At 43.8% G+C, this 24,568-nt stretch overlaps 1 protein-coding gene across 3 annotated transcripts in view; it reads left to right on the top strand.

Annotated features, from left to right (window-relative positions):
• The first annotated feature begins 8,463 nt into the window (after positions 1-8,463).
• The window catches only part of LOC139541659 (allantoinase, mitochondrial), a 31,547-nt gene continuing 15,442 nt past the window's right edge, over positions 8,464-24,568 (top strand). Inside the window, exons 1-5 of one of the 3 annotated variants that reach the window (XM_071346546.1) lie at positions 8,464-8,745; positions 18,397-18,548; positions 20,566-20,680; positions 22,060-22,206; positions 24,427-24,469. In XM_071346546.1, coding sequence (XP_071202647.1) covers positions 8,590-8,745; positions 18,397-18,548; positions 20,566-20,680; positions 22,060-22,206; positions 24,427-24,469 — 613 coding nt within the window. In that variant the 5' untranslated portion in view covers positions 8,464-8,589. Of the gene's footprint in view, positions 8,746-18,396; positions 18,549-19,788; positions 19,809-20,565; positions 20,681-22,059; positions 22,207-24,426; positions 24,470-24,568 lie in introns of those variants that run through there. The other 2 variants (XM_071346547.1, XM_071346548.1) reach the window with 2 other exon arrangements.

Below are 24,568 nucleotides of genomic sequence, written 5' to 3'. Positions count from 1 at the left end.
ATACTGAGCCGATGATGTCATCACGAGGGAGGTGGCAGCAGCATCAATGCAGCAGAGAGAGAGAGAGGGAGGAGGGCTGAGCACCGGGCAGAGAGAGAGAGAGATAGACAAAGAGAGAGAGAGAGAGAGAGCAAGCGAGAGAGAGAGAAAGAGATAAAGACAGAGAGAGAGAGACAGAGAGAAAGACAGACAGACAGAGAGAGAGAGAGAGAGAGAGAGAGAGAGAGAGAGAGAGAGAGAGACAGACAGACAGAGAGAGAGAGAGACAGACAGAGAGAAAGAGAGGGAGAGAGAGAGAGAGATAGAGAGGCAGCGAGAGAGAGAGAGAGAGAGAGAGAGAGAGAGAGAGAGAGGCAGCGAGAGAGAGAGAGAGAGAGATAGAGAGGCAGCGAGAGAGAGAGAGAGAGAGAGAGAGAGAGAGAGAGAGAGAGAGAGAGAGGGAGAGAGAGAGAGAGAGAGAGGTGTGCTCACTGCTCCAGGGGAGAGGTAGAGACAGAGCTGCATTTCCTATTACACTGTGACAAATACTCAGGCCTAAGAGAATATTTCTTTCCCAAAATTGTAATTCAATACAAAGAATTTGAAACTATAAAAGATGAAGAAAAAATCTAATATTTATTGGGTGAAAAGCCCTGCTCAAAAAAATAAAGGGAACACTTAAACAACACAATGTAACTCCAAGTCAATCACACTTCTGTGAAATCAAACTGTCCACTTAGGAAGCAACACTGATTGACAATAAATTTCACATGCTGTTGTGCAAATGGAATAGACAAAAGGTGGAAATTATAGGCAATTAGCAAGACACCCCCAATAAAGGAGTGGTTCTGCAGGTGGTGACCACAGACCACTTCTCAGTTCCTATGCTTCCTGGCTGATGTTTTGGTCACTTTTGAATGCTGGCGATGCTTTCACTCTAGTGGTAGCATGAGACGGAGTCTACAACCCACACAAGTGGCTCAGGTAGTGCAGCTCATCCAGGATGGCACATCAATGCGAGCTGTGGCAAGAAGGTTTGCTGTGTCTGTCAGCGTAGTGTCCAGAGCATGGAGGCGCTACCAGGAGACAGGCCAGTACATCAGGAGACGTGGAGGAGGCCGTAGGAGGGCAAAAACCCAGCAGCAGGACCGCTACCTCCGCCTTTGTGCAAGGAGGAGCACTGCCAGAGCCCTGCAAAATGACCTCCAGCAGGGCAACTCAGTATTAGGAAGGTGTTCTTAATGTTTTGTACGCTCAGTGTAAAAATCATATGTATAATATAATATGTATAATAATGTATACATTATGTGTAACGGCGTTCCTCCTCCTCTTCATACGAAGAGGAGGAGCAGGGATCGAACCAAAATGCAGACTTGTGATTTGACATGATATTTATTAAAGTAAAGACGACAACACGAACTTCACTTAAAACTAAACAAAACAACAAACGGAGTAGACAAACCTGAATGTAAGGACTTACATGTAACGCAGAACGAACGGACAGGGAAATGACTACACAAAACGACGAACGAACGAAACAGTCCCGTATGGTGCAACATAGACACAGACACAGGAGACAACCACCCACAAACAAACACTGTGAAACCACCTACCTTAATATGAGATGAAAACCACCTGCCTCTAATTGAGAACCATATCAGGTACCCATTAACCAACATAGAAACAGAAAACATAGACTGCCCACCCAAACTCACGTCCTGACCAACTAACACATACAAAACTAACAGAAAACAGGTCAGGAACGTGACATTATGGATGGATATACAGTATTTAATCCTAGATAGTAGCTTCATTTTCCCATAAGATAATTTCCCTATGATATGCCGATAAAGCATTATATTACACGCTGTTTAAATATATAGACCATTTCTGATGCAGTGATTCTGTAAATAAAATATGTCCTTTTTCACCCTGCACTGTCTCTCTGTTGGAATGCAGGGTTTACGGATCCCTCCCAAATGGTACCCTATTCATACGGCGCACTACTTTGACCAGGGGCTCTGGTCCAAACTAGGGCACTAAATAGGGAAGAGGGTGCAATTTGGGATTTCTGCTTATATCCCATCCCCAAAAATTGTGAGAGGAAATGTCCTTCTGCTCCTTTTTCGGTAAATCCCATTGCAAGACAGCCGTGTAATCCTCTCTCGGTGGTAAGGGACATGGTTAACACAGCTCTACTTGTTGAGGTCAGCTTTGGCTTAGTCTCACAAAGGGGGTTGATATTAGGGTATTTTCTCAACAATTCAATTATCTTTGGGAATAATTGGTCGTAACATGATCGTAAATTAATTACAGCACAGCATTATGTTGGTCTACTTACTGAATACGTGTAGAATGTTATCACCTATTTATTTAGTCAAAATGTTAACCAATGTATTTGTCCTACTGGTGTACACAACCAGCTCCATATTAACAAAATTAAAGAAAAATTACATAAAATGTTCTAAATTAATAAACAACAAAAAAGGAAGATATCTTGATTGCATACAGTATGTCTACAGTATGCATACAGTATGCCTACAGTATGCATACAGTATGTATACAGTATGTCTACAGTATGTCTACAGTATGCATACAGTATGCATACAGTATGTCTACAGTATGTCTACAGTATGTCTACAGTATGCATACAGTATGCCTACAGTATGCATACAGTATGTCTACAGTATGTCTACAGTATGTCTACAGTATGCATACAGTATGTCTACAGTATGTCTACAGTATGCCTACAGTATGTCTACAGTATGTCTACAGTATGCATACAGTATGCATACAGTATGCCTACAGTATGCATACAGTATGTCTACAGTATGTCTACAGTATGCATACAGTATGTCTACAGTATGCATACAGTATGCCTACAGTATGCCTACAGTATGCATACAGTATGTCTACAGTATGTCTACAGTATGTCTACAGTATGCATACAGTATGTCTACAGTATGCATACAGTATGTCTACAGTATGTCTACAGTATGCATACAGTATGTCTACAGTATGTATACAGTATGTCTACAGTATGTCTACAGTATGTCTACAGTATGTATACAGTATGCATACAGTATGTCTACAGTATGTCTACAGTATGTATACAGTATGTCTACAGTATGTCTACAGTATGTATACAGTATGTATACAGTATGTCTACAGTATGTCTACAGTATGTCTACACAACCCAGAGTTAAAGACGTCCTCCAGTGGTTTTTGAACTGTTCCTGTTGAAAAGCAATATCCCAAGTATAAATACAGTAAAGTACCTCGAACTCGTTACACAGAGGGGCGAGTGCCCCGCTGGTTTTTGGTTTCTCCGTTCAATTAAGACCTAGACAACCAGGTGAAGGGAGTTAATTTACTAATCAGTGACCTTCATTAATCAATCGAGTCCAAGGGAGGAGCGAAAACCCTGAGACACGTGGCCCTCTGTGGAATGAGTTTAGAGTTAGACACTACTGCAAACCTCAATGAGTTGGTCTGATGGGAAGTCGTGATGTCACCAGCCTCCCCCTTGCATGAGGAACAATAGAGGAGCAAAAGAGAAATATCCTGACAAACTCCCCAGTCCTGGTGACAGGCATACCCATATCATGATGCTGCCACCCCATAACATGATGCTGCCACCCCATAACATGATGCTGCCACCCCATAAAATGATGCTGCCACCCCATAACATGATGCTGCCACCCCATAACATGATGCTGCCACCCCATAACACGATGCTGCCACCCTATAACATGATGCTGCCACCCTATAACATGATGCTGCCACCCCATAAAATGATGATGCCACCCCATAACATGATGCTGCCACCCCATAAAATGATGCTGCCACCCCAATACTGATGCTGCCACCCCAATACTGATGATGCCACCCCATAACATGATGCTGCCACCCCATAACATGATGCTGCCACCCCATAAAATGATGATGCCACCCCATAACATGATGCTGCCACCCCATAAAATGATGATGCCACCCCATAACATGATGCTGCCACCCCATAACATGATGCTGCCACCCCATAACATGATGCTGCCACCCCATAACACGATGCTGCCACCCCATAACATGATGCTGCCACCCCATAACATGATGCTGCCACCCCATAAAATGATGATGCCACCCCATAACATGATGCTGCCACCCCATAAAATGATGATGCCACCCCATAACATGATGCTGCCACCCCATAAAATGATGATGCCACCCCATAACATGATGCTGCCACCCCATAACATGATGCTGCCACCCCATAACATGATGCTGCCACCCCATAACACGATGCTGCCACCCCATAACATGATGCTGCCACCCCATAACATGATGCTGCCACCCCATAAAATGATGATGCCACCCCATAACATGATGCTGCCACCCCATAACATGATGCTGTGCCACCCCAATACTGATGATGCCACCCCATAACATGATGCTGCCACCGCAATACTGATGCTGCCACCCCAATAATGATGCTGCCACCCCAATACTGATGCTGCCACCCCAATACTGATGATGCCACCCCATAACATGATGCTGCCACCCCATAACATGATGCTGCCACCACAATACTGATGCTGCCACCCCAGTACTGATGATGCCACCTTAATAATGATGCTGCCACCCCAATACTGATGCTGCCACCCCAATACTGATGTTGCCACCCCAATACTGATGCTGCCACCCCAAAACTGATGATGCCACCCCAATACTGATGATGCCACCTTAATAATGATGATGCCACCCCAATACTGATGATGCCACCTTAATAATGATGCTGCCACCACAATACTGATGCTGCCACCACAATAATGATACTGCCACCCCAATACTGATGCTGCCACCCCAATACGGATGCTGCCACCCCAATACTGATGATGCCACCCCAATACTGATGCTGCCACCCCAATACTGATGATGCCACCCCAATACTGATGCTGCCACCCCAATACTGATGATGCCACCCCAATACTGATGATGCCACCCCAGTACTGATGCTGCCACCTTAATAATGATGCTGCCACCCCAATACTGAATACCCCAATAATGGGGTAATAACCCCAATACCCCAATAATGATGCTGCCACCCCAATACATAATAATGGCTAGTGGACAGGATGTACTGTCTAGCTGGCTGATCTAGAAGGTACCATGCTACTGTAAGGGCAGGCATGCTGGGGTCACGCAGGTTTCAGCCGGGCTGTAACACAATGACATTGTATTTTCTGACCTTACTCTCTCAGCCCAGCCTCGATCCAGACCAGACATGCTAGCTAGCTACCGTCAGCCAGGAGCACTCTCTCTCGTATCTCTTTGTTGCTCTCAGCTCTCTCTATGCTCTCTTTCTATCTCTGCTCTCCATCTCTGCTCTCTCTCGTATCTCACCCTCCCTCTCTCTCCCTCTCTGCTCTCCTTCTCTATCTCCATCTCGCTCCCTCCATCTTTTCTGACTCGCTCTGCAATACATGTATTTAATTCAACAACATGAATGTATCATGGTCTAGCTCTCAGAGCCATACTGCCATCAGCTAATCCAGTGAATATTATAAAGTAGAGGAATAGAAATGCACACAGCCTCAGGCCTTATGGCCAACATATACACCCATCAGATGACGAAGGAGTATGATTTAACAACTACAGAGCCAGAGGCACACTGATATTCTATCCTCTTCTCTCCTCATTTCCTCTCCTACTCTCTCACATCTCCTCTCCTCATTTCCACTCCTAATCTCCCACATCTCCTCTCCTCATTTCCTCTCCTACTCTCTCACATCTCCTCTCCTCTCCTCATTTCCTCTCCTACTCTCTCACATCTCCTCTCCTAATTTCCTCTCCTACTCTCTCACATCTCCTCTCCTCATTTCCTCTCCTACTCTCTCACATCTCCTCTCCTCATTTCCTCTCCTACTCTCTCACATCTCCTCTCCTCATTTCCTCTCCTACATCTCCTCTCCTCATTTCCTATTCTACTCTCTCACATCTCCTCTCCTCTCCTCATTTCCTCTCCTACTCTCTCACATCTCCTCTCCTAATTTCCTCTCCTACTCTCTCACATCTCCTCTCCTCATTTCCTCTCCTACTCTCTCACATCTCCTCTCCTCATTTCCACTCCTAATCTCCCACATCTCCTCTCCTCATTTCCTCTCCTACTCTCTCACATCTCCTCTCCTCATTTCCTCTCCTACTCTCTCACATCTCCTCTCCTAATTTCCTCTCCTACTCTCTCACATCTCCTCTCCTCATTTCCTCTCCTACTCTCGCACATCTCCTCTCCTCATTTCCTCTCCTACTCTCTCACATCTCCTCTCCTCATTTCCTCTCCTACATCTCCTCTCCTCATTTCCTATTCTACTCTCTCACATCTCCTCTCCTCTCCTCATTTCCTCTCCTACTCTCTCACATCTCCTCTCCTAATTTCCTCTCCTACTCTCTCACATCTCCTCTCCTCATTTCCTCTCCTACTCTCTCACATCTCCTCTCCTCATTTCCACTCCTAATCTCCCACATCTCCTCTCCTCATTTCCTCTCCTACTCTCTCACATCTCCTCTCCTCTCCTCATTTCCTCTCCTACTCTCTCACATCTCCTCTCCTAATTTCCTCTCCTACTCTCTCACATCTCCTCTCCTCATTTCCTCTCCTACATCTCCTCTCCTCATTTCCTCTCCTACTCTCTCACATCTCCTCTCCTCATTTCCTCTCCTACATCTCCTCTCCTCATTTCCTATTCTACTCTCTCACATCTCCTCTCCTCTCCTCATTTCCTCTCCTACTCTCTCACATCTCCTCTCCTAATTTCCTCTCCTACTCTCTCACATCTCCTCTCCTCATTTCCTCTCCTACTCTCTCACATCTCCTCTCCTAATTTCCTCTCCTATTCTCTCACATCTCCTCTCCTCATTTCCTTTCCTACTCTCTCACGTCTCCTCTCCTCATTTCCTCTCCTACTCTCTCACATCTCCTCTTCTCATTTCCTCTCCTACTCTCTCACATCTCCTCTCCTCATTTCCTCTCCTACTCTCTCTCCTCTCCTCTCCTTTCTATTCCTCTCCTATCCTCCTCACCTCTCTCCTCTCCTTTCTGTCCTCTCTCTCCTCTTCTCTCCTCTTACATTCCTCTCCTCCCCCTACTCCCTTTCCATTCCTCTCCTCTCTCTCTGTCCTCTCCTCTCTCTCTGTTCTCTCCTGTCTCTCTGTCCTCTCCCCTTGCTCTCTCCTCTACTCCCTCTCCATTCCTCTCCACTTCTCTACTCCCTCTCCTTTCCTCTCTTCTCCTCCTCTCTCCTCTCCTTTAAGTCTCAGTTTAGTGGTACTGTCGCTTTAATAATTTATTGGTAGAATGAGTTGTTGCTGCTAGGCCAGTATCTGACATGTTTTCTTAAAGAGACGTTACATACCACCTTTACTCTCCCTTTACTCTTTATGGTCTATAAAATAAAATAAATAAATAAATAAATAAAATCACTGCGTAATCCTCACAGACAAAGACGTTTATTAGAGTAATGAACAAGATGAGTTACTTTATCACACGTTTCTCTATCTCATACACCTGATTTAGCTACAGATAAGACACAAACTACCTCTGCATGTCGCCATCTACGCCACATACCCAGTGCAGTATAAAGACAATAGCTCTCCCACGACACGACCCAGCAAAAAATATTCACACATTTTAGTGAATCATTGCATTAATCAAGTGTGACTCTGCAAGGTGTCGAAAGCGTTCCACAGGAATGCTGGCCCATCTTGACTCCAATGATTCCCTCAGTTGTGTCAAGTTGGCTGTATGTCCTTTGGGTGGTGGACCATTCTTGATACACACAGGAAACTGTTGAGCATGAAAAACCCAGCAGTGTTGCAGTTCTTGACACAAACCGGTGAACCTGGCACCTACTACCATACCCAGTTTAAAGGCACTTCAATATTTTGTCTTGCCCATTCACCCTCTGAATGGTACACATACACAATCCATGTCTCAATTGTCTCAAGGCTTAAAAATCCTTCTTTAACCCGTCTCCCCCCCTTCATCTACACTAATTGAAGTGGATTTAACAAGTGACATCAATAAGGGATCATAGCTTTTAGCTGGATTCACCTGGTCAGTCTGTCATGGAAAGAGCAGGTGTTCTTAATTGTTTTGTATACTCAGTGTCTATACATGATATTTACAGTATGATAATAGCTGCACTCACATGAATCAAGAATATAGCTTTGGCCACACCACGTCTAAGGCTAGTGTAAAAGTTACAGATCTAATGTTAAACGAGAGATAGATCTCACTAGACATATTTTACTAACATATATCCCCCTGAAAATGAGTTGCTTTATACATGGTCCTTGGCTCGTGGGTTCATTCTGTATACAGACTAAAGGAGAGGTCAACAAACCTTTATCACTGTCTGTAACCACTATCTTACGCAAGCCTTTGCTCGCCTGACTTGGGGGAGGTGCTTCGCCCGTATTCAATAGAATATCTACACACAGACCAGACTTAAAAGCAGAGTCTGTTTGTTTTACTCTTTAGACTAGCAAAGCCCGTTTAGACTAGCAAAGCCCGTTTGTTTTACTCTTTAGACTAGCCCAGGTGGTCCTGCAGTAATGGAGCCTGGGTCGACCGTGAGTGCAGTGAGGAGTAGCAGGGTTCTGTGTGGCACAGAGATACGGCCTGCTCTGATTGTCATCAAGGAGGGAAAGATACACAAAATCCTCCCAGAGTCCAGTGGTTCTACTGGGGATACTGCTGCTGGCTGTGAGGTAGGTATTGATTGGCTCTCAGGCTTCTGCTCAATTTGGTCTTTTTATTGTTATTTTTTTGTGTTAATTATTACTTTGTTTGTTCGGAAATGTTTGCGTAATAATTTCCTATGAAGAAAAACACTTCCCAGTTCAACGTTCTCACAGTCTCACGTCAGAATTAGACGTTCATCTATGTTTCTCAAACGTCAAATTTTGAAGTTGTTGCAAACTTCAGATTTCGAAGTGTTTTAGGTTAAGTTTAGGTATTAATGCAACATTTTTAAGGTTAGGGTTCATTTCAGGCATTACCTCAGAATGGGTAAGGTTTGGGATAGGTTTAAAACAAAAATCTCAACAACAAAAAAATTATATAGCTGGATTTGAACTTGCGACCTTAGGAATCAGAGGCAGATTCACCCACTATCCCTGTCCACAGCACCTAACCAAAACCAAATCCTACTTGAATGTAACTGTTGCCCATGGTGGCTGGTTTCCACGTCATCTCCTGACGTCCTCAAACATGGATGGAAGTCAAATACTGAATTAAGCTAGCAGTGTTATGAAAAGTCTAAATGAAACGTTCAGTTAAAGTTTTAAGCCAGGGCTTGTAACCTAAATGTTTTTCTCATCATTTAATTTGTTCTGTTCCACTGTTCCGACCAGCAAAATAACATTCCATTTGTTCTGTTCCACTGTTCCGACCAGCAAAATAACATTCCATTTGTTCTGTTCCACTGTTCCGACCAGCAAAATAACATTCCACTTGTTCTGTTCCACTGTTCCGACCAGCAAAATAACATTCCACTTGTTCTGTTCCACTGTTCCGACCAGCAAAATAACATTCCATTTGTTCTGTTCCACTGTTCCGACCAGCAAAATAACATTCCATTTGTTCTGTTCCACTGTTCCGACCAGCAAAATAACATTCCATTTGTTCTGTTCCACTGTTCCGACCAGCAAAATAACATTCCATTTGTTCTGTTCCACTGTTCCGACCAGCAAAATAACATTCCATTTGTTCTGTTCCACTGTTCCGACCAGCAAAATAACATTCCATTTGTTCTGTTCCACTGTTCCGACCAGCAAAATAACATTCCATTTGTTCTGTTCCACTGTTCCGACCAGCAAAATAACATTCCATTTGTTCTGTTCCACTGTTCCGACCAGCAAAATAACATTCCATTTGTTCTGTTCCACTGTTCCGACCAGCAAAATAACATTCCATTTGTTCTGTTCCACTGTTCCGACCAGCAAAATAACATTCTATTTGTTCTGTTCCACTGTTCCGACCAGCAAAATAACATTCCATTTGTTCTGTTCCACTGTTCCGACCAGCAAAATAACATTCTGAACCGACATCGAAAGGTTCATCCATTCTTCTCTAGTTAAAAATCTCTCTCCCTAATTTCTGAATCACGCTGTAAACGCCAGTAGGCTACTCTGCTTCCAAGGGGGAAGGGCCTACAAAGGTTAGCCTGTAGGCCTAATTGAATCAAATTTTAAAGCAGATTAATGAAGAGGCTGTCTACACCTTGAATTTGTGATTCACCACCATTCTCACACTCCGTGCGTGCATGTGCGCTTGCTGCTGAGGAGAGCGAGAGAAAGTTGCACAGTAGCCTGCATTTGACCAGCCAACATTCTTCTCATCTGAGCCCACTACAATATTGTCACGGCCGTCAAAAGGAGAAGACCAAAGCGCAGAGTGGTGAATCGTACATATTCCCTTTTATTAGGATGACGCCGACAAAAACAATAAACAATACAAAACAACCGTGAAGCTTAAGGCTATGTGCCACAAACAAAGTTAACCTCCCACCAAGACAGGTGGGAAAAAGGGCTACCAAATAGAGACATAAAAAGGATCTCTAAGGTCAAGGCGTGACAGTACCCCCCCTCCCTTCCCCCAAAGGTGCGGACTCCGGCCGCAAAACCTAAACCTATAGGGGAGGGTCTGGGTGGGCATCTATCCGCGGTGGCGGCTCAGGTGCGGGACGCAGACCCCGCTCCACCACTGGCTCCCCCCCACTTTGGTGGCACCTCTGGTGCGGGGACCATCGTCGCCGACCCCGGACTGGGCACCCTCGTTGCGGGCCCCGGACTGGGCACCCTCGTTGCGGGCCCCGGACTGGGCACCCTCGTTGCGGGCCACGGACTGGGCACCCTCGTTGCGGGCCACGGACTGGGCACCCTCGTTGCGGGCCACGGACTGGGCACCTTCGTTGCGGGCCCCGGACTGGGCACCTTCGTTGCGGGCCCCGGACTGGGCACCTTCGTTGCGGGCCCCGGACTGGGCACCCTCGTTGCGGGCCACGGACTGGGCACCTTCGTTGCGGGCCCCGGACTGGGCACCTTCGTTGCGGGCCCCGGACTGGAGACCGTCGCTGGAGCTCATCACTAAACTAAGGACCCTAGGACTAATCTCCACATCACCAACAGTCCATTTAGCTCATCTGGTCGGCTCGTGTTACTGGGCAGCTCGCATCTGGGCCTTCCTTTGTAGTTTGTAATATTTTGCAAGCCCTGCCACATCCGAAAAGCATCAGAGCTGGTGTGGAAGGATTCAATCTTAGTCCTGTATTGATGATTTATCTGTTTGATAGTTCGTCGGAGGGCATAGCGGGATTTCTTATTTGCGTCAGGATGAGTGTCCCGCTCCTTGAAAGCGGCAGCTCTAGCATTTAGCTCACTGCGGATGATGCCTGTAATACATGGCTTCTGGTTGGGGTATGTACGTACAGTTACTGTGGGGACGATGTCATCTATGCACTTATTGATGAAGCCGGTGACTGATGTGGTGTACTCCTCAATGCCATCAGATGAATCCCGGAACATATCCCAGTCTGTGCTAGCAAAACAGTCCTGTAGCTTAGTATCTGCGTCATCTGACCACTTCCGTATTGAGCGAGTCACTGGTGCTTCCTACTTTCGTTTTTTGCTTGTAAGCAGGAATCAGGAGGACAGAATTATGGTCAGATTTGCCAAATGGAAGGTGAGGGAGAGCTTTGTATGTGTCTCTGTGTGTGGAGTAGATGTGAATGTGTCACACCCTGATCTGTTTCACCTGTCTTTGTGCTTGTCTCCACCCCCCTCCAGGTGTCGCCCATCTTCCCCATTATCCCGAGTTTATTTATACCTGTGTTCTCTGTTTGTCTGTTGCCAGTTTGTTTTGTTCATTCATACCTACCAGCGTTTGTTCCCCCTGCTCCTGCCTGTTTTCCTGCTTCTGTTTTCTAGTCCTTCCCGGGTTTTGACCCCTGCCTGCCCTGACCCTGAGACTGCCTGCCGTTCTGGACCCTTTATACGTTGTCCGGATTATTGACCCCTGCCTGCCTGCCTTGACCTGTATTTTGCCTGCCCCTGTTGTTAGTAATAAACTTTTGTTTCTTCTACACTTTCTGCATCTGGGTTTTACCTTAAATGTGTTATAAGGTGGTTTAGAGTTTTTTTTTCCTGTGGTTGCACATGTGACATGCTGTTATAAATTAGCTAAAACTGAGCGCCGCCTCGGGATGAGCATTATCTTGTTTGCTTATGGCCTTATACAGCTCGTTGAGTGCGGTCTTAGTGCCAGCATCGGTTTGTGGTGGTAAATAGACAGCTACGAAAAATATAGATGAAAACTTTAATGGTAAATAGTGTGGTCTACAGCTTATCATGAGGTACTCTACCTCAGGCAAGCAAAACCTTGAGGCTTCTTTAATATTAGATCGCGCACACCAGTTGTTATTGACAAATAGGCACTGACCACCACCCCTCGTCTTACCGGAGGTAGCTGTTCTGTCTTGTCACGGAAACCCCAGCCAACTGTATGTTATCCATGTCGTCGTTGAGACACGACATGGTGAAACAGATGTTTTTAATGTCCCGTTGGTAGGATAGTCTCAAATGGAGTTCATCCAGTTTATTCTCCAGTGATTGCACGTTGGCCAATAGGACGGATGGTAGAGGCGGGTTACCCACTCGCCTACAAATTCTCACAAGCCACCCGGATCTGCATCCCTTGTGTCAGCGTCTCCTCTTTCATGCGAATGACGGGTGCAGCAGTAAATCTTTTGCGTCTGACTCGTTACATTTTTTAAAAAATTGTCCAGTTTGAGGTGAGTAATCGCTGTTCTGATATCCAGAATCTCTTTTCGGTCATAAGAGACCGTGGCACACATGTACATTCACGCACACACCCGCACAGACACCCACACATCCACACACACAAACACACACACACACACACACACACATAATCTCAGAAGAAAAGAAAAAACGCCCCTTTTTCAGGACCCTGTCTTTCAAAGATAATTCGTAAAAATCCAAATAACTTCACAGATCTTTATTGTAAAGGGTTTAAACACTGTTTCCCATGCTTGTTCAATGAACCATAAACAATTAATGAACATGTACCTGTGGTACGGTCATTAAGACATTAACAGCTTACAGACGGAAGGCAATTAAGGTCACAGTTATGAAAACTTAAGACACTAAAGAGGCCTTTCTACTGACTCTGAAAAACACCAAAAGAAAGATGCCCAGGGTCCCTGCTGATCTGCGTGAATGTGCCTTAGGCATGCTGCAAGGAGGCATAAGGACTGCAGATATGGCCAGGGCAATAAATTGCAATGTCCATACTGTGAGACGCCTAAGACAGCGCTACAGGGAGACAGGACAGACAGCTGATCGTCCTCACAGTGGCACCCACGTGTAACAACACCTGCACAGGATCGGTACATCCGAACATCACACCTGCGGGACAGGTACAGGATGGCAACAACAACTGCCCGAGTTACACCAGGAATGCACAACCTCTCCTTCAGACTGTCTGTAACAGGCTGAGAGAAGCTGGACTGAGGGCTTGTAGGCCTGATGTAAGGCAGGTCCTTACCAGCCATCACCAGCAACAACGTCACCTATGAGCATAAACCCACTGTTGCTGGACCAGACCAGAGTGGCAAAAAGTGCTCTTCACTGACGAGTCGGAGTTTTGTCTCACCAGGGGTGATGGTCGGATTCGTGTTTATCGTCGAAGGAATGAGCGTTACCCCGAGGCCTGTACTCTGGAGCGGTATCGATTTGGAGGTGGAGGGTCCGTCATGGTCTGGGGCGGTGTGTCACAGCATCATCGGACTGAGCTTGTTGTCATTGTAGGCAATATCAACGCTGTACATTACAGGAAGAGTGGGGTAACATCTCACAGCAAGAACTGGCAAATCTGGTGCAGTCCATGAGGACGAGATGCACTGCAGTACTTAATGCAGCTGGTGGCCACACCAGATACTGACTGTTACTTTTGATTTTGACCCCCCCCCCTTTGTTCAGGGACACATTAGTCCATTTCTGTTAGTCATATGTCTATGGAACTTGTTCAGTTTATGTCTCAGTTGTTGAATCTTGTTATGTTCATACAAATATTTGCACATTAAGTTTGCTGAAAATAAACGCAGTTGACAGTGAGAGGACGTTTCATTTTTTGCTGAGTTTATATACACTGAGTGTACAAACAATAAGGACACTTTCCTAATATTGAGTCAACCAATTCGTGGACTCTACAAGGTGTCGAAAGCGTTCCACAGGAAGGCTGGGCCATGTTGACTCCAATGCTTCCCACAGTTGTGTCAAGTTGGCTGGATGCCCTTTGGGTGGTGGACCATTCTTGATACACGGGAAACTGTTGAGGGTGAAAAACCCTGCAGCCTTGCAGGTCTTAACACGACCGTTGCGCTTGGCACCTACTACCATACCCCGTTGAAAGGCACTTCAATATTTTGTCTTCTCCATTCACCCTCTGAATGGCACACATACACAATCCATGTCTCAATTGTCTCCTCCCCTTCATCTACACTGATTGAAGTGGATTTAACAAGTCACATCAATAAGAGATCATAGCTTTCACCTGGATTCACCTGGTCAGTCAAATGGAAAGAGCAGGTGTCCTTAGTGCCTTGTGCACTCAGTGTAAATTCATGCTACACACACAGCACAATTTTTTTTTTTTTTAACTAGGCAAGTCAGTTAAGAACAAATACTTTTTTACAATGATAGCCTAGGAGCAGTGGGTTAACTGCCTTGTTCAGAGGCAGAACAACAGATTTTCACCATGTCAGCTCGGGGATTCGACCCACCAACCTTGCAGTTACTAGCTTAACACTCTCACCACTAGGCTACCTGCCACCCAAATTACTGCTATGAGACTTTTTTACTATTGCTAATACTGCACAATTGAATCACTTGCCCCCCCCCAATCCCACTTACTCCGATACATGTGTAAATATTGTACTATAGTTTTGACTTCCTGTACTATACTTATGCTAATGTGTTAATTTTATTCTTATCTTATCTTTAATTATTTATTTTATTATTTCTTATTGGTGTTGCATTATAGAGAAGGAACCTGAAGTAAGCATTTCGTTGGACAGTGTATCCTGTACATAAGACTAATAAAACTGGAAACTTAAAACTTGGTTCTCTGGCTCACTTCCTCCCCCTGTTGGAGAGAAAAGATACTGTCATTCAGTGTATTTATTCATCACTCATTTGCATAGTTCAACCGAGGCTATTTTGTGGCCTAGATTGCTGAAGTCGTTCGTCATTCAAAAAAAATAAAAGTAATTACACTGTAATAACATCTGTATTACTACATCTGTGTCCCAAATACCACCCTATTCCCTACATAGTGAACTACTTTTGACCAGAGTCCTATGAGCCCTAAGGGCCCTGGCCAAAAGTAGTTCACTATATAGGGAATGAGGTGCCATTTGGCCATTACCGATTGAGCATTACTATGAAGGTGTATAACTATTTATAACGGTGTATCTTAATCCTGGTCTTGAGACACAAGGATGTGCACATTTTTTGTTTTTGCCCCTAGCACTACACAGCTGATTCAAATCATCAACTCATCATCAAGTTTGAATGATTTGAATCAGGCAAAAAACTAAATGTAAACCCCGTTGGGTGCCCAGGACCAGATTATAAATTATAAATAGTTATACGTGTTCATGATAATGCCCAGGACCAGGATTGAGGCACACTGATCTATAACGTAGTATTGCTGATGTAGCATTGCTGATGTAGCATTGCTGATGTAGCATTACTGATGTAGCATTACTGATGTAGCATTACTGATGTAGCATTACTGATGTAGCATTACTGACGTAGCTTTACTGACGTAGCATTACTGATGTAGCATTACTGACGTAGCATTACTGACGTAGCATTACTGATGTAGCATTACTGACGTAGTATTACTGATGTAGCATTACTGATGTAGCATTACTGATGTAGCATTACTGACGTAGCATTACTGATGTAGCATTACTGATGTAGCATTACTGACGTAGCATTACTGATGTAGCATTACTGATGTAGCATTACTGACGTAGCTTTACTGACGTAGCATTACTGATGTAGCATTACTGACGTAGCATTACTGACGTAGCATTACTGATGTAGTATTACTGATGTAGCATTACTGATGTAGCATTACTGATGTAGCATTACTGACGTAGCTTTACTGACGTAGTATTACTGATGTAGCATTACTGACGTAGCATTACTGATGTAGCATTACTGACGTAGCATTACTGACGTAGCATTACTGACGTAGCATTACTGATGTAGCATTACTGACGTAGCTTTACTGACGTAGCATTACTGATGTAGCATTACTGATGTAGCATTACTGACGTAGCATTACTGATGTATCTTTACTGATGTAGCATTACTGACGTAGCTTTACTGACGTAGCATTACTGATGTAGTATTACTGATGTAGCATTACTGACGTAGCATTACTGATGTAGCATTACTGACGTAGCTTTACTGACGTAGTATTACTGACGTAGCATTACTGACGTAGTATTACTGATGTAGCATTACTGACGTAGCATTACTGACGTAGTATTACTGATGTAGCATTACTGACGTAGCATTAGTATTACTGATGTAGCATTACTGATGTAGTATTACTGACGTAGCATTAGTATTACTGATGTAGCATTACTGATGTAGCATTACTGACCTAGCATTACTGACGTAGCATTACTGATGTAGCATTACTGACGTAGTATTACTGACGTAGCATTAGTATTACTGATGTAGCATTACTGACGTAGCATTACTGACGTAGCTTTACTGACGTAGCATTACTGATGTAGCATTACTGACGTAGCATTAGTATTACTGATGTAGCATTACTGATGTAGCATTACTGATGTAGCATTACTGATGTAGCATTACTGACGTAGTATTACTGACGTAGCATTAGTATTACTGATGTAGCTTTACTGACGTAGCATTAGTATTACTGATGTAGCATTACTGACGTAGCATTACTGACGTAGCTTTACTGACGTAGCATTACTGATGTAGCATTACTGACGTAGCATTAGTATTACTGATGTAGCATTATTGATGTAATATTACTGACGTAGCTTTACTGACGTAGCATTACTGATGTAGCATTACTGATGTAGCATTACTGATGTAGCATTACTGACGTAGTATTACTGACGTAGCATTAGTATTACTGATGTAGCTTTACTGACGTAGCATTACTGATGTAGCATTACTGACGTAGCATTAGTATTACTGATGTAGCATTACTGACGTAGTATTACTGATGTAGCATTACTAATGTAGCTTTACTGACGTAGTATTACTGACGTAGCATTACTGATGTAGCATTACTGATGTAGCATTACTGACGTAGTATTACTGACGTAGCATTAGTATTACTGATGTAGCTTTACTGACGTAGCATTACTGATGTAGCATTACTGACGTAGCATTAGTATTACTGATGTAGCATTATTGATGTAATATTACTGACGTAGCTTTACTGACGTAGTATTACTGATGTAGCATTACTGATGTAGCATTACTGACGTAGCATTACTGACGTAGCTTTAGTATTACTGATGTAGCATTACTGATGTAGCATTACTGATGTAGCATTACTGACGTAGCATTAGTATTACTGATGTAGCATTACTGAAGTAGTATTACTGATGTAGCATTACTAATGTAGCTTTACTGACGTAGTATTACTGATGTAGCATTACTGACGTAGCATTACTGATGTAGCATTACTGACGTAGCTTTACTGACGTAGCATTACTGATGTAGCATTACTGGCGTAGCATTAGTATTACTGATGTAGCATTATTGATGTAGCATTACTGACGTAGCATTAGTATTACTGACGTAGCATTACTAATGTAGCTTTACTGATGTAGCTTTACTGACGTAGCATTACTGACGTAGCTTTACTCAGAAAATCAGAAATTCGCCAGGGCAGCTGTCTAGGCTCCTTACTTTTTGTAAGATGTTGTTAATAAAAATTGAAAAAAGTAAGGGGCCTAGACAGCTGCCCTGGGGAATTTCTGATTCTACCTGGATTTTGTTGGAGAGGCTTCCATTTAAAGAAAACCCTCTGTGTTCTGTTAGACAGGTAACTCTTTAGCCACAATATAGCAAGACGTGTAAAGCCATAGCATATACGTTTTTCCAGCAACAGACTATGATCGACAATGTCAAAATCCGCACTGAAGTCTAACAAAACAGCCCCCACAATCTTTTAATCCTTAATTTCTCTCAGCCAATCATCAGTTATTTCATGGCAGGTGCTATAACATGTATAGCTGTATTTATAACATACATCTGTTACACTGATGGCAGGTGTTGGATGTGGGAGACCGTCTGGTGATGCCTGGTATCGTGGACTGTCACGTCCATGTGAATGAACCGGGTCGCACCACCTGGGAGGGATTCTGGACCGCCACGAGGGCCGCTGCTGCAGGAGGGGTCACTACCATAGTAGACATGCCCCTGTAAGTCATTACCATAGTTGACATGCCCCTGTAAGTCATTACCATAGCGGACATGTCTCTGTAAGTCATTACCATATTAGACATGCCCCTGTAAGTCACTACCATAGTGGACATGCCCCTGTAAGTCACTACCATAGTAGACATGCCCCTGTAAGTCACTACCATAGTAGACATGCCCCTGTAAGTCATTACCATAGTAGACATGCCCCTGTAAGTCATTACCATAGTAGACATGCCCCTGTAAGTCACTACCATAGTGGACATGCCCCTGTAAGTCACTACCATAGTAGACGTGCCCCTGTAAGTCACTACCATAGTAGACATGTTCCTGTAAGTCATTACCATAGTGGACATGCCCCTGTAAGTCACTACCATAGTAGACATGTTCCTGTAAGTCACTACCATAGTGGACATGTCCCTGTAAATCACTACCATAGTAGACATGTCCCTGTAAGTCACTACCATAGTGGACATGTCCCTGTAAGTCATTACCATAGTGGACATGTCCCTGTAAGTCACTACCATAGTGGACATGTCCCTGTAAGTCACTACCATAGTGGACATGCCCCTGTAAGTCATTACCATAGTAGACATGTCCATGTAAGTCATTACCATAGTGGACATGTCCCTGTAAGTCACTACCATAGTAGACATGTCCATGTAAGTCACTACCATAGTGGACATGTCCCTGTAAGTCACTACCATAGTAGACATGTCCATGTAAGTCATTACCATAGTGGACATGTCCCTGTAAGTCATTACCATAGTGGACATGTCCCTGTAAGTCACTACCATAGTGGACATGTCCCTGTAAGTCACTACCATAGTGGACATGCCCCTGTAAGTCATTACCATAGTAGACATGTCCATGTAAGTCATTACCATAGTGGACATGTCCCTGTAAGTCACTACCATAGTAGACATGTCCATGTAAGTCACTACCATAGTGGACATGTCCCTGTAAGTCACTACCATAGTAGACATGTCCATGTAAGTCATTACCATAGTGGACATGTCCCTGTAAGTCATTACCATAGTGGACATGTCCCTGTAAGTCACTACCATAGTGGACATGTCCCTGTAAGCCATTACCATAGTAGACATGTTCCTGTAAGTCATTACCATAGTGGACATGTCCCTGTAAGTCACTACCATAGTGGACATGTCCCTGTAAGTCACTACCATAGTAGACATGTCCCTGTAAGTCACTACCATAGTAGACATGCCCCTGTAAGTCACTACCATAGTAGACATGCCCCTGTAAATCACTACAAAGTTGAGTTTAGTTTATTAATTCTACCATTGTTAAAACAACCACACATAAGCCTGATAAATACATACATGTACAGTACATGGAATCATGGAGGATAAAGTCTGGGATTTCCATTGTGGTCCTCTGACCAAGAACATGGAGCAGCCAGTCACAATTAGTTCCCTACCCCTTACCTTGGCCTTAACCCTTCAATGTTTGCAGATCTGTGAGGTTAAAGCTTATCTGGTTATGCCTATCCGGACCCCTCAGATTTGCAGACATGGGGGAGTTAAGGCCAAATGGGTAGCAGTAAGGAGTGATAGAGTCTGATTCCCTTTTCCCATAGAACCATTACCCATTGTCCAGATTCAGGCGTAAGGTCAGAGGTTAGGAGTCTGAGATAGTGGGAGGGTAACCACAGATTGAACTATTACCCATTGTCCAGATTCAGGCGTAAAATCAGAGGTTACCCATTGTCCAGATTCAGGCGTAAGGTCAGAGGTTAAGAGTCTGAGATAGTGGAAGGGTAAACTACAGATTGCCTCAAATGCACTTTTCTAAAGCTGACCTTGAATAAAGATCACATTGTCAAGACATGCCTGTCACATTGACTCACTTATTAGGCTACTCCTGTACTCAACGAACACATTCAGATCTGGCCAAACTGAGGATCACTAAGGATATCAACAAAAAAAAAAAAAAATTAATTGAAAAGAGATTTAAAATTTGCAAAATTGAACTGTGTTCTAATTACTGTCTCCATAGCAACAGCATCCCGCCGACCACCACCCTGGATAACTTCCATGAGAAGATGGCAGCAGCGTCAGGAAAGTGTTTTGTAGACACTGCCTTCTGGGGAGGGGTCATCCCTGGCAACCAGGTACAGTACTAGCTGTGGGAATGATAGCAGGATGTACAAGAACACCCCCTGGACAGGATGCTAGTCTATCGCAGGGCCCCCCCCCCAACAATCTATCTCCTTAAATGCTGAGTGCCAAGCAGAGATGCATCAGGTCCCATTTTTACAGTATTTAGTATGACTCGCCAGGGATCAAAACGTCCAATCAAAACGTCCAATCAAAACGTCCAATCAAAACGTCCAAGCTTCCAATCTCAGGGCAGACACTCTAACCACAAGGTCACAGAGTTGGTTGAGGGACAAAAAGTAGAGATAAAACTAACCCCACTAGGCAAAAACCGGTTGAAATAAACGCTGTTTCCATCAACCTGGAAAACTGATTGGATTTGCAAAAAAAGTTATACATTTAAAGGGCATTTTGTGTAAATATAAATGTAAATATAAACTAGACGTTGATCTGACATCTCTTCCCAGTGGGAAGACTCTTTCTCAAATTTGTCAAAAAGTCCTGTCCTCTTGTCACGCCCTGACCGTAGATTGCTTTGTATGTTTCTATGTTTAGTTTGGTCAGGGTGTGATGTGGGTGGGTATTCTATGTTGTAGGTCTAGATTTTCTATTTCTATGTGTTTGGCCTGGTATGGTTCTCAATCAGAGGCAGCTGTCTATCGTCGTCTCTGATTGGTACTTAGGTAGCCTGTTTTCACACCTGTGTTTGTGGGTTGTTATTTTCTGGTTAGTGTTTGTTGCACCTGTCAGAACTGTTCGTTTTGTTGTTTTTGTTCGCGGTTCATCTTGATTAAAAGTATTATGGATACTTACCACGCTGCACCTTGGTCCTCTTCACCTTCTCCCGACGACGATCGTTACACCTCTCCTCATCGTCTTCCCTTGATCTGCCCTGATTGGGACAGACTCGGCAGGTGAACATAACATGGATGCTCATTACTATGCTGGCCTTAGCCTGGTCAGTTATATCAGATCTGTAGAGATTCAAGGAGACGAGACGAGGAAAGGATGGATGTTTTTTGCGGGACAATTAAGAATATGACCAATTACTCGGGTGAACCTAAACCAAAGCCCTGTGGTGTGTCTTTGGCTTCTACCCATAGTGGTGTCGTGTCTTTACTATCATTAAATTGAAGACTTATAGTTTTTATCAAAGATTCTCTGTAATTAGTTATTACGCGATCAACTGATTAATAACGTAACTAATTAACTAGGAAGTTGGGGCACCAAGGAAAAATATTCAGATTACAAAGTTATCATTTCCTAAAATAACTTTTCAGATATTTTCATATCTGATCAATAGTCTTCTGATTAATGATTTATTTATTTTACCTCAACGTTATGATAGTGGTTTCTATGAAACTATCTGATACAAATGTCTCTGTCTCTGCAGCTGGAGCTGCTCCCTATGATCCAGGCTGGGGTGGCTGGTTTTAAGTGTTTCCTGATCCACAGTGGAGTTGAGGAGTTCCCTCATGTGACTGACGAGGATCTGCACATGGCCATGAAACAGCTACAGGGCACAGAGACCGTTCTCCTGGTAACTCACAGACAGATGGGAAATAAAATACGCCTCATATCCTTTCTGTTTTAATGTCTTTTAAGCAGCAGAGGTCAGAGCAAACTGACAAAGGCTGTCGCCGAAACTCGTCCGTTTCAATTCAGACTTCTGACTTAAAGGGACATGTCCACTATAATAGTGACTTACAGGGGAATGTCTACTATGGTAGTGACTTACAGAGACATGTCTACTATGGTTGTGACTTACATGGACATGTCCACTATGGTAATGACTTACATGGACATGTCCACTATGGTAATGACTTACATGGACATGTCTACTATGGTAGTGACTTACATGGACATGTCTACTATGGTAGTGACTTACATGGACATGTCTACTATGATAGTGACTTACAGGGACATGTCTACTATGGGAATGACTTACAGAGACATGTCTACTATGGTAGTGACTTACAGAGACATGTCCACTATGCTAGTGACTTACAGGGACATGTCTACTATGGTAGTGACTTACAGGGACATGTCTACTATGGTAGTGACTTACAGGGACATGTCCACTATGGTAGTGACTTACAGGGACATGTCTACTATGGTAGTGACTTACATGGACATGTCCACTATGGTAGTGACTTACAGGGACATGTCCACTATGGTAGTGACTTACAGGGACATGTCTACTATGGTAGTGACTTACAGGGACATGTCCACTATGGTAGTGACTTACAGGGACATGTCTACTATGGTAGTGACTTACAGGGACATGTCCACTATGGTAGTGACTTACAGGGACATGTCTACTATGGTAGTGTCTTACATGGACATGTCTACTATGGTAGTGACTTACAGGGACATGTCTACTATGGTAGTGACTTACAGGGACATGTCCACTATGGTAGTGACTTACAGGGACATGTCTACTATGGTAGTGACTTACAGGGACATGTCCACTATGGTAGTGACTTACAGGGACATGTCCACTATGGTAGTGACTTACAGGGACATGTCCACTATGGTAGTGACTTACAGGGACATGTCCACTATGGTAGTGACTTACATGGACATGTCCACTATGGTAGTGACTTACAGGGACATGTCCACTATGATAGTGACTTACAGGGACATGTCCACTATGGTAGTGACTTACAGGGACATGTCCACTATGGTAGTGACTTACAGGGACATGTCTACTATGATAGTGACTTACAGGGACATGTCCACTATGGTAGTGACTTACAGGGACATGTCCACTATGGTAGTGACTTACAGGGACATGTCCACTATGGTAGTGACTTACAGGGACATGTCCACTATGGTAGTGACTTACAGGGGCATGTCCACTATGGTAGTGACTTACAGGGACATGTCTACTATGGTAGTGACTTACAGGAACATGTCTACTATGGTAGTGACTTACAGGGACATGTCCACTATGGTAGTGACTTACAGGGACATGTCCACTATGGTAGTGACTTACAGGGACATGTCCACTATGGTAGTGACTTACAGGGGCATGTCCACTATGGTAGTGACTTACAGGGACATGTCCACTATGGTAGTGACTTACAGGGACATGTCCACTATGGTAGTGACTTACAGGGACATGTCTACTATGGTAGTGACTTACAGGAACATGTCTACTATGGTAGTGACTTACAGGGACATGTCCACTATGGTAGTGACTTACAGGGACATGTCTACTATGGTAGTGACTTACAGGGACATGTCCACTATGGTAGTGACTTACAGGGACATGTCTACTATGGTAGTGACTTACAGGGACATGTCCACTATGGTAGTGACTTACAGGGACATGTCTACTATGGTAGTGACTTACAGGGACATGTCCACTATGGTAATGGCTTACAGGGACATGTCCACTATGGTAGTGACTTACAAGGGCATTTCAGTGAGTACAGGTTTCTCCTTTTTTCCAGTATAGACCTTTTGAACACGGTTCCTAAATACGTTTTTTTCACAACAAACTTTTGATTGAGCATGCCCAGTTCCTCATTCTAGAATTCACAGCTTCCTCACAAACACACTCACTGCATTGGAAAGTTTTTTTTTTCTTGTTGTATTTCTATGTAACTCTACTCTATAATATAAAACTTGTAAGCTATGGGGTTGCAAAAATCCTCTTGAAAGAGATTGAAGGGAATTGATTAATCAATGTTATACACCTTATAACTAAGGGGTTAACAAATACCAACTTTGACTTCTTCTCCTTTCTCTGTAGTTTCATGCTGAGAGGGATGTCCCCCTGCCATCAGACGAAGCAGGTATCATTTTAACGCCGATGGCACAAAAAAGTCATCAGAAAGATGAAGCAGTATTTTGCTACTGGTGTGTCAGAGTAATTTAACCGTACTACTTCCATC

The sequence above is a fragment of the Salvelinus alpinus genome, chromosome 16 (assembly GCF_045679555.1).
Source record: "Salvelinus alpinus chromosome 16, SLU_Salpinus.1, whole genome shotgun sequence".
In the NCBI taxonomy this organism is placed as follows: Eukaryota; Metazoa; Chordata; class Actinopteri; order Salmoniformes; family Salmonidae; genus Salvelinus; species Salvelinus alpinus.
This window is presented reverse-complemented; position numbering and strand designations above follow the sequence as displayed.